This window comes from Pleuronectes platessa, chromosome 4, assembly GCF_947347685.1.
Source record: "Pleuronectes platessa chromosome 4, fPlePla1.1, whole genome shotgun sequence".
In the NCBI taxonomy this organism is placed as follows: Eukaryota; Metazoa; Chordata; class Actinopteri; order Pleuronectiformes; family Pleuronectidae; genus Pleuronectes; species Pleuronectes platessa.
This window is the reverse complement of record NC_070629.1, coordinates 30,800,244-30,811,766: the sequence shown is the minus strand read 5'-3', so window position 1 is coordinate 30,811,766 and position 11,523 is coordinate 30,800,244. Positions and strand designations below refer to the sequence as shown.

The 11,523-nt window shown below is 45.0% G+C and overlaps 2 protein-coding genes across 2 annotated transcripts; both read right to left on the bottom strand.

Moving 5' to 3' along the window:
* Positions 1-906: 906 nt before the first annotated feature.
* LOC128438813 (UDP-glucuronosyltransferase 2A2-like) lies at positions 907-3,208 on the bottom strand. Its single transcript, XM_053421525.1, has one exon. The coding sequence runs from the start codon at positions 3,182-3,184 to the stop codon at positions 1,604-1,606; it is 1,581 nt and encodes a 526-aa protein (XP_053277500.1). The 5' UTR covers positions 3,185-3,208; the 3' UTR covers positions 907-1,603.
* A 711-nt stretch (positions 3,209-3,919) lies between these two features.
* LOC128438818 (UDP-glucuronosyltransferase 2A2) lies at positions 3,920-11,488 on the bottom strand. The gene is made up of 2 exons (XM_053421533.1): positions 11,340-11,488; positions 3,920-7,846 (listed from the first exon to the last, which is right to left on the bottom strand). The coding sequence occupies exon 2, from the start codon at positions 7,842-7,844 to the stop codon at positions 6,264-6,266; it is 1,581 nt and encodes a 526-aa protein (XP_053277508.1). The 5' UTR covers positions 7,845-7,846; positions 11,340-11,488; the 3' UTR covers positions 3,920-6,263.
* Positions 11,489-11,523: the final 35 nt, after the last annotated feature.

Here is an 11,523-nt window from a genome sequence, read left to right as displayed (position 1 = left end):
CCCCGTGGCCCGGTGGCCCCGGTGGCCCTGTAGACCCGTGGCCCCGTGGCCCAGAGGCCCAGAGGCCCGGTGGCCCCGTGACCCCGGTGGCCGCACTATCAGCGATAAAGCTAAATATGCAGAAAATGAACGTGTTGTTCGATCGTTCAACCAGCTGGTTACCTACTAGTAACTAATCTAAACCAGTGCTTTACTCACCTCGTAAGTAACAAAGTACATGTACTTAGTTAGTTCTACTCAAGTATTTTTATTCAGGTTGTAAACATAGGAGAAAGGTTTCCTGTTACAGACACTTAATAGTATTAAGTTAATACTACTACTACTTCTACCACCACTACTGCTTTTACTGTTACTTCTACTATTACTATTACTTCTACTATTACTATTACTACTACTACTGGATGATAGTACACAAGGTTAACAGGCTACAGGAAGAGGGCTCACACAGGTGCAGGTGGCAGGGTGCTGATGGGCGTGTCCTCTAGCTGTCAGTCAGGCTCCACCCCCCGCTCCTCACTCTCTCTCTCTGCAGCACGGCCTCATCCCGTCGGGGGGGTGAGTCGTTTCTCAGTTTGTGTCATCGACTGTTAATAAAGATGGTTCCAAAAAGTGAAGCCAAAGCATCTCTATCACCCCCTGGTGTCCAGCTGCAGTATAGTTCAGAAACCCCTCCTCCTCCTCCATGTTAGCAGTTGGACCATGGACCAAACAAAAGTTTAAGTTGATGCAGAATCCTGATGATATTTCTGCAATATGACGGTATATATATATGGTTATGACACCTTGAGGCAGTGATTCATGTCGTGGTATAAAGAAACAGCAGCACCTTATCATAGATTCCTTTGATCCTTCAAACATACTACTCAAATAATTTGATTGGCAAGAATGAACTATTACATGCCAATGTATGTTTTGAAAATATCTCATATGTCTTTTATTTGAAAACATTTGACAATCATTAGTATCATTCGTCATTGTACAAAAAGCATTGAAAGACATTTTAAAGTTAAAAATGACTGCGAGCGATTCCTCATCTGGCAGAAGCCCGGTTATTGGTTTGTGATGCTTCGAGGGGATTCTGCCATAAAAGTGATATAAAAATAAAAATAGTTAATTCATTAAACTCATAAACATCTGTGTGGTCTGCATGGAAAGTGAAGCTTTGAGGGAACTTTTTAATTCTCATATTCAACTGAGGTAGTTGTCTAATGAGGACTTCTCCCAAAACATGTGACATCGAGCATAGAGCCAGTAAAAAGGTAACACCAGTGAAAGACTCAAAATTCATAACAGTTTACACAGTAGAATTTCTTCCCAGATGTTTTGCAGTATTGTTTGAAGTGGACTCTTATATATAGAGAATCCCATCGTGTTCATCAGAACAGTTTTATTTGAATCAAACATTAATAATGAATAAGTATATAAAGGTAAAGGAGCAGGTTGGACTGAGCTGTTGGCTGTGGGCAGTGGCCACAGTTGAAACCTCTACTCCAGGTGGGAGGTGGGAGGAGCTTGCTGCGTTCAGCTGCACATAGTGAAAGACTTAGTATCGTTTTCATGAATCAAAATTCAGAACATAAAATTGTGAAATGTTGCAGCACTCTCATTCATTTTTTACTTTGCTTCTGTAAAACACTCTGCGCCACAAAAACTTGATGACAGCAATAAAGAGAGTGAATGCTGCCAACCCAACTGCCAGCAGACAGCCAATGACATCGATGGAGTAGTACTGGACCAGGGACATCTTATAAGACTCGGTCCTGAGGTGCGGCGCCCCCTTGTGCCTCATGACGAACTCGATCCAGAACACGGCATGGTCCAGTGGCTTGATGGGCTGATCTCTCTGCAGGTTGGACAGCTTCCTCATGTTCTCCCTGTAGCTCGGTTCATAGAGAACCTCCTCCAGCGCCTCCAAGAAGTTCTCTCTGTTCACAGTTGCAATGTCCATGACTTTGGCCACACCTCTTACTTTCATCTTGAAGAAGTTATCAGGCTGATCAAACATCAGAGGCAGGCCCACCAGGGGAACGCCGTGGTAGACGGCCTCCTGGATTCCATTGGTTCCTCCATGGGCCACAAACAGTCTGGTCTTGGGGTGACCCAGGAGGTCGTTCTGAGGCAGCCAGTCTAAGAGTAAGGTGTTGTTCCCAAGAGTGGACGGCCTTTTCCCTTTGTGCCTCCAGATCACCTTCTGAGGAAGTTTGGCAAAAGCTGCTGCGATGTGGTCAGTGACGTCCTCTGGAAGGTTTGCCACCAGCGTTCCCAGCGTCATAACGATGACCCCATGTTCACCAGAGCTCTGGACAAACTCCTCCAGGTCTTTGGACAGAGGCTTGGAGGGTTTGCACTGAAACCCCGACATGTAGATGATGTTCGGCATCGTGGGTCTTGGGAACTCAAAGGTAAAATCGATCCTCATCAGCCAGATATCTGCCGCTTGGAACAGCTCCATGTAATGTACATCACTGCCGAAGTGACGCTGGACAAAAGGTTTGTAGTTTGAATCCACAGTGTACCAAACTTGAAAACGTGTAAATAAATAGAAGAGGAAGTTCTTGACTCTCTGATTGAAGGTCATCTTGTCAGTCAGCTCTGACTCTGGTATTGGGACATATGAGACTGGGGATGGTGCTATTGTCTGATGTCCCTCACCCTGAATGGTCCACCTCACATTGAAGACAAGTGGAAGACCCAAGCGGTGACCCAGAAGCACCCCTCCACCAACAGCAGGATCTGTCAGAACCAAATCATAATTGGCATCGTGAAGGCTCTGCATCAGTTTGGTGTCTTGGAACATCTCCTCCAACAACCCAAGCAGCTGCTGATGCATGTGATAGAATGCGTTTAACATTCCAAATCGCAGAGATATAAGATTCCATAGTGATGCACCTTCCCGCCGCATCTTCAGCGTTTCGGATACAAATAAGCCAAAGCTTTCCTCATCAAAACCAGCTGAGGAATTGATGGTGATGGACTTATAGTGGGGAGAATCTTGCTTGATGTACCAGGTGTCGAACGGTCGCAGGACTGTGATCTCATGCCCTCTGGAGTGAAGCTCCTCGATGAGGACCTTCATGTTGATCCAGTGGCTTCCATCTACAGGGAACACCAAGACCTTCCCTCCATCGACCAAGAGGGCAGAGCACAGCAGCACTGCAAGGGACACCAGGCTGGTGTGGAACATCTCTGAAAAGGAATCCACACATGAGGAAGTTAGGTGGTCCTTCTTAACCAAGGTTTTCACTTCAACCCAATGCATCAACTCAAACAACTGACTATGAGCACGTCTCCTATGTGTGGATGCAGATATGAGCGTATTAATTCACAAATAATAGGAATGTATTATATTAGGAAGGGTTATGTAAAGGAGAGAAATGTTGTTCATCTGTTAATCAGATTTGAAATGACTTTTAATCATTATTTCACAGTTTAATCAATTAAGATATAAGATGATTTATAATAATTGAACTTGGTTATTTAATTGCACTTTTTAGCATTTAACTGGTCTTTTATTATATCTTTTCCATGAAGTATTTTTAGGTGTCACTATTGTGTCTTTTAGAATGATGTTTGTTTGTTTGTTCCCTTGAATCTTGAATCTAAAATACCTTCTGTGGCTTTTAACTGTGCTCGACAAAGCAAATACCTGTGTACTGTACACAGTAGTTGATCCCACTGTTACCACTGATACAACTAATGCTTCTTGTACTCCTTCTAGTACTACTCTACAAATGGTTCTCTTCTACTACTACTGCTACTACATGTCTTGACTGTTTGTCAGAGACAAACACTGTGAGTTTGTTCTCTTGTTCAATGTGTATTTAAAGAAATAGAAGTACATTATAATGAATTCCTTAGATCATTGAAAGGTCTGCAAATGTAAAAAGTAAAAAAAATCACAGTTTGTCAAGAAGTGAACTGAGTTCGACTGTTGTGCATTATTTATTTTTCATATATTTTAAGCATCTTTATTTTAAAACATTTGACAATCATTTGTATTGTTGGTCATTGTACAAAAAGCATTGAAGGACATTATAAAGTGTAACATTATATAGAGCGATTCCTCATAAGACAGAAGCCTGTTGCCATGAATGAATGTGTTTGAGCGTACATTAAGCTTATAAAATTCTGTGGGTGTACATGGAAAATACATTACATATCATCTTAAGTCACTTTTATCCAATGTAAATTACAATTTTTTCATTCAACCATTAGGGAACAAACCAAGAGCAGCAAAAATCATACAAGTGCAATAAGCTTCAAAAGCCCAACTACACGTGCTACATGTAGCTGCCATATATCAGTGCATTTCATTTTTAAATTCAAAAATTGCCAAAAGCAGCCACAAAAGCTTCGCTGAAATGTCACTATGAAATATATCAGATCTGAACATTTGGTTGTACGCATTTTTTATACTGTAGTTCTCTGAACCCTCTCCATTCAGGCCCATGTTAATTTAGAGAGGAAATATCGGTAGCGAGCCCGAAAGTCAAGATTATCTAACTGGCTCCCACGGTCCCATTTCTTAACTCTAACCAATAAAAAAGACATTTCTGTGTCCAGCAAGGTCTTGGGTTTCTCGCCTTGTTTTTATTTCACAGATAGGCCTTATAGTTTTTGAGAACCAAGTAGTTGTTCGGGGAGTGCAGAAGAGCAAAGAGCTGTCTCTTCCCCATTGGGTCTAATGTTAATTTTGAGAGGAATTTTCTGGAAGAAGCCAAACTTTTCTAATTCACTCCCACTGTCAATTTGTTTTAGTCTTACCATTAAAAAATATATCTATTTGCTCGGCAAAGTCTTGGGATGCTCACAGTGTTTTTATTTCACAAATTGGAATTATAGTTTATGAATAATCGCAAGTTGTTCAAGGGCATTGCTAGAGTGTATCTTTCTCTTTTTGAGCGTGTTTTGCCAGGACAGATTCCTTTGATGTCTTTGATGTTACAATTCAAGCAGCAGCACGTTCTTAGAAGGCGAAGAGGACGAGTACTGAGCGGCCACATGGCAGTCTGTAGACCGTCTGTAGACCGTCTGTAGACCGTCTGTAGACAGTCTGTAGGCAGTCTGTCTAAAGTGTGTAGGCAGTCTGTAGACAGTCTGTCTAAAGTCTGTATGCAGTCTGTAGACAGTCTGTAGACCGTCTGTAGACAGTCTGTAGGCAGTCTGTCTAAAGTGTGTAGGCAGTCTGTAGACAGTCTGTCTAAAGTCTGTATGCAGTCTGTAGACAGTCTGTAGACAGTCTGTAGGTAGTCTGTAGGCAGTCTGTTGGCAGTCTGTAGGAAGTCTGTCTAAAGTCTGTATACACTCTGTAGATAGTCTGTAGGCAGTCTGTAGGCAGTCTGTCTAAAGTCTGTAGGCAGTCTGTAGACAGTCTGTAGGTAGTCTGTAGGCAGTCTGTTGGCAGTCTGTAGGCAGTCTGTAGGCAGTCTGTTGGCAGTCTGTAGGCAGTCTGTTGGCAGTCTGTAGGAAGTCTGTTGGCAGTCTGTAGGCAGTCTGTTGGCAGTCTGTAGGAAGTCTGTCTAAAGTCTGTATACACTCTGTAGATAGTCTGTAGGCAGTCTGTAGGCAGTCTGTCTAAAGTCTGTAGGGAGTCTGTAGATAGTCTGTAGGCAGTCTGTAGGCGGTCTGTAGGTAGTCTGTAGGGAGTCTGTAGATAGTCTGTAGGCAGTCTGTAGGCGGTCTGTGTAAAGTCTGTAGGCAGTCTGTTGGCAGTCTGTAGACAGTCTGTAGGTAGTCTGTAGACGTTCTCTCCGTGTCTAGGCACACATTCTTAATTTCTCGGCAGGAGGAATTTTCTGCTTTTTATATATAAACACCGGAGTTTAAGATTCTTATTAGACATAATCTTCTTAGCGTATAGTGTGAAGAGATGTGTCCTTCCTCTCCGGAGGACGACGGGTGGTCTTTCTGTCCTGATGTCAATGGGGGGCTCGTTCCAACGTTTAGGAGCTAGGACAACAAACAGTCGTGATTTTGTTGAGTGGCAGCTACTCACTCACAGTGGACTCTTATATATAGAGAATCCCATCGTGTTCATCAGAACAGTTTTATTTGAATCAAACATTAATAATGAATAAGTATATAAAGGTAAAGGAGCAGGTTGGACTGAGCTGTTGGCTGTGGGCAGTGGCCACAGTTGAAACCTCTACTCCAGGTGGGAGGTGGGAGGAGCTTGCTGCGTTCAGCTGCACATAGTGAAAGACTTAGTATCGTTTTCATGAATCAAAATTCAGATCATAAAATTGTGAAATGTTGCAGCACTCTCATTCATTTTTTACTTTGCTTCTGTAAAACACTCTGCGCCACAAAAACTTGATGACAGCAATAAAGAGAGTGAATGCTGCCAACCCAACTGCCAGCAGACAGCCAATGACATCGATGGAGTAGTACTGGACCAGGGACATCTTATAAGACTCGGTCCTGAGGTGCGGCGCCCCCTTGTGCCTCATGACGAACTCGATCCAGAACACGGCATGGTCCAGTGGCTTGATGGGCTGATCTCTCTGCAGGTTGGACAGCTTCCTCATGTTCTCCCTGTAGCTCGGTTCATAGAGAACCTCCTCCAGCGCCTCCAAGAAGTTCTCTCTGTTCACAGTTGCAATGTCCATGACTTTGGCCACACCTCTTACTTTCATCTTGAAGAAGTTATCATGCTGATCAAACAGTAGAGGCAGGCCCACCAGGGGAACGCCGTGGTAGACGGCCTCCTGGATTCCATTGGTTCCTCCATGGGCCACAAACAGTCTGGTCTTGGGGTGACCCAGGAGGTCGTTCTGAGGCAGCCAGTCTAAGAGTAAGGTGTTGTTCCCAAGAGTGGACGGCCTTGTTCCTTGGTGCCTCCAGATCACCTTCTGAGGAAGTTTGGCAAAAGCTGCTGCGATGTGGTCAGTGACGTCCTCTGGAAGGTTTGCCACCAGCGTTCCCAGCGTCATAACGATGACCCCATGTTCACCAGAGCTCTGGACAAACTCCTCCAGGTCTTTGGACAGAGGCTTGGAGGGTTTGCACTGAAACCCCGACATGTAGATGATGTTCGGCATCGTGGGTCTTGGGAACTCAAAGGTAAAATCGTTCCTCATCAGCCAGATATCTGCCGCTTGGAACAGCTCCATGTAATGTACATCACTGCCGAAGTGACGCTGGACAAAAGGTTTGTAGTTTGAATCCACAGTGTACCAAACTTGAAAACGTGTAAATAAATAGAAGAGGAAGTTCTTGACTCTCTGATTGAAGGTCATCTTGTCAGTCAGCTCTGACTCTTGTATTGGGACATATGAGACTGGGGATGGTGCTATTGCCTGATGTCCCTCACCCTGAATGGTCCACCTCACATTGAAGACAAGTGGAAGACCCAAGCGGTGACCCAGAAGCACACCTCCACCAATAGCAGGATCTGTCAGAACCAAATCATAATTGGCATCGTGAAGGCTCTGCATCAGTTTGGTGTCCTGAAACATCTGCTCCACCATCTCAACGGCCTGCTTATGTATGAAATACAACACGTTAAATTTGTTGTACTGCATAGATATGTATTTCCATAGTGATGCACCTTCCAGACGCATGTTCACCATTGAGGATATTAATAAGCCAAAGTTTTCCTCATCAAAACCAGCTGAGGAATTGATGGTGATGGACTTATAGTGGGGAGAATCTTGCTTGATGTACCAGGTGTCGGACGGTCGCAGGACTGTGATCTCATGCCCTCTGGAGTGAAGCTCCTCGATGAGGACCTTCATGTTGATCCAGTGGCTTCCATCTACAGGGAACACCAAGACCTTCCCTCCATCGACCAAGAGGGCAGAGCACAGCAGCACTGCAAGGGACACCAGGCTGGTGTGGAACATCTCTGAAAAGGAATCCACACATGAGGAAGTTAGGTGGTCCTTCTTAACCAAGGTTTTCACTTCCGCCCAATGCATCAACTCAAAGATCTTTGTTTAAAGAACAGTCTATTTTTAGGTACTTTAAACTTTTAAATGTGTCAGCGCTGACTTCCAACGTGTGGCTGATGTTCTCCTGAGGCTCAAGGGAGTTTGAAGAAGCCGAGGAGTTTCAGAGAGCGGATGGATCTGGAGCAGTAGCTAGCCAGAAGTCTGAGGGAGGATCATTCTTTCTTATCGCAGTATTGCTCAGTGAAACTGAGGCGCCATTTAACAGATGAGCTAAAACCAACCAACTACTTACTCAGTAGGAAAAAAAATTATATTTATATTGTTGAAGCATTAATAAGTAACTGCCAATCTGTGAATTTTATTTCTATGTGGGTTTTTTAATCATGAAAATTAAAACAGCATTTTAAACAAAAGACATGTTTCACATAGTATCTCATCAACGTGTTTAAAAGGAAATTTTGCACTTCTGATGCAAATTTCTGAATGACTCTATGGTGGAAGTCGGTAATGTCTTAGACACGTGTCTTTTCCACAGAGCACGGCCGACACAGGGAGACGATCCTGGGACACTGTGTCCCTGAGGGAGGTCCTCACTGGCTTCAGGGTTGACAAGCACCTTTCAGATTCAGCTGCAGTGGAGCAGAGGGTAGGAGCTTCAGCAGAGCTGCAGTCCCTGAGGTGTCCTGTAGGTGGTGGCCCGTGAACACCTGGTGCCGAGGCACAGTACTGCAGCGCCTGAACTCATCCTCAAAGAGAACCTCTCCATATGGAGATTGTGTCACAAACCTAAAAAAAACAAATGCACCATTTTAATAAAATATGGAGATAGTATAATATAGTATGGTATGGTATAGTACAAAGTAGTCGCATGAATATATGCTGATTATTCATATTATATAGTAGGAAATCCCACACTGTATCTAGCCCAGGCCTCGAGCCTGGGACCCCACCCCCCCTCCCCCCCCCTGCTCCACTGAGAGTAGGGGGGGACTCTCTGAACGGAGCCAGAAGGGAAAAGCTCATCTTTAGTTGCTTCTTATATTGTCTAGAAATGTTGCATTACTTAAGTTGTACAAGAATCATCGACACTAAATGGTCTGTATTTATATATTAACACAATATTAGCAACATTACAATAAGAGCAGAACGTATTAATTTACCTGCATTCTGCATGACTTCCTGGACACAGAGCGGTGGCTCACTGCTTCTGGAGCTGGTTGTACAGAGCGTCCAAATGAGGCGTGACGTGATGGAACAGTTCCAGGAGGAATCTGGAAGTCGTGGTCGAAGTCGCCTGAGTCCCTGATACGTTCTCTCCCTGGAGGAGGTGTTCACTGCACAGCTGTGGAGGTTCCATCTAACTGTGCTTGCTCATGGGAGTCTCTGTGCCAACACTCTATCAAGCAGTGCTGTGGTGATGGAAGCATCACCACAGTGAGCTGAGGGCAGCTCACTGGGAGCACTGGAGACTTCCCTGCGGTGTAGCCGGGGAAGCGGCGGTGACACGGTGCGATGGCGGGCTGTCCGAGGCGGCGACGTTAGCTGATCCCAGCCGCTACATCATCGCATCAGCAGATCCGCCGCTGCCTTGGACGTCCCGGCATCGCACCGTGTCACCGCCGCTTCCCCGGCTACACTGCAGGGAAGTCTCCAGTGCTCCCAGTGAGCTGCCCTCGCGTAGATCTTGATCTAAGTTGCTGTAAGCTAGCGTTAGCTCGCTGCTGCTACCAGTCAGACATCTAAGTGGCCGCATAACCATGCCGATCATCGTGGCGGAGACCCCCGGGACACCTCTACACATTGACTCAACAGTGTGGAAGGATGCTGCTCCAGCTGCTCCCACTGCTCCCACTGCGGGGCTGCACTGGGGAGCTGGGGATCTCGCAGCCAGGCTTAGGCCCACCTGACTCTGGTTCAAAACGATATATATGGTTATGGTTGCAAGATTGTATCTTCGTCTCCAGTAGCCATATTTCTACAGAGCTAGAGGATTGCTAAAAATGTGGTATTTTCACCAAAATATGTTAGAAGCATTTCATTAAGACCCCAAGGAACCATATCAACTGTGGTGAAATGGGCATACGATGGGTCCTTTAAGGGTTTTGTGAATGTAGCGTATCACAAGAACCAGCTACTGGGTGGATTTGTGTTTCATCAGATCGGACAGAGACAGAGTCCTCACTCCTGATCTCTCTGATGTTCTCCCTCACTGAGAGCATGCAGGCCAGGAGGTCAGTGTGTTTTAGCTTGTCTGTGTGAGTCTGTATAGATCGCAGTAGAACTGAACTCTAGACAAATGCAGGGGGGGGGGGGGGCAGGAGCAGTTTGGGACAGATCTATGGCCTCAGCACCACGACTTCTAATAACCGTTGCTGCTTGGTGTTAATCTTGAAGTTGGTTTAGAAGTTTCTGTCCCTAACAGAAACCCTAACCCTAACCCTTGTCATTAACTCCGTGTTCGTGTGTGACCTGAACTCTTTGTTCTTTGTTAATCGTATGTAACCCCGCCCACTTTACCCTCGTAAGGTTTGAATGAACGTGAATGTGAAAACTTCAACTGAAAAGCCCCCCCCCCAGCAGAAACTCATCACCCCATTTAGACAACGTAGAATACTTTGTATCTTTTAATCTTCCTTTTAACACTACATATAAAATACTTATTGTTGACATTTCATATAAAAACTAGGGCTGTCAAACGATTAACATTTTTAATCAGATTAGTCACCATTTCTAAATTCCCCCCAAAATTCCCATTTTCTCTGAATATTATTGTGGGAAAGGGGGGGGGGGGGGTACATGGAGCAGCTCATTCTGCGCATGCGTCAATGTATAACAAAATGAACTTGCCAACTCCACAAATTGATTTTGCCACGTTAATTCTGACAGCCCTAATAAAAACTAATAGTATTTTTCAAATCCTTTATAAAATGAAGGGCTCCGTGATTCTTCCTCATGTTAAGAGTGGTTGGGCAGCGCCCTAGCGCCCCCTGCTGGCCAGCTGCCCCTGGTTAGATCTTATGTGATGTTTGGAGACGGCAGTGAACAGTGAGAATCATAGAGACACAGACAGGAGCAGCACATTACGTACAGAACCTGTTTTATGATCCAAACATCAATCAAATAACAAATTATTTAAACAGCATTTGTACAGAAATGATTCTACAGAACCAGATTGAAAGGAGTCGGCTGCCTCGGCTTCTCTGTGCAGGAGAAACTCGGATCTGTTCCTGATTGAATCAGTCTCCTGTCACCCTAGATATCTGAATCCAAACTTTCATGTGATGTGTAGTGAGGTTCCTCAGTGTGAGGTTGACAGAGCAGACGTGTGCAGACATGGACCTGAACGTTCGGCTGAAACCCCTCTCACAAAAACAACAGCAATACTCCGGCTGTGAACAGTTCTGAAACATCTGCTTTAGATTAAAACACCATCTGTGTAGCACTTACTGAGAGCTGTGGTTTGTGCAGCCAGGCTCCTTCACGGCAGACGACGGATTGTCGGAGTCGGGGGGGGGGGGGGGGGTTGCTATATAGCGGCAGCAGGAGCAGCAGTAAAGTTGTGTAACCTGAACCCGGCAGCGGCTCACGTGTTGAACTCTGAGCTGGAGTTGTAGATAAAGTCTTTACAGGT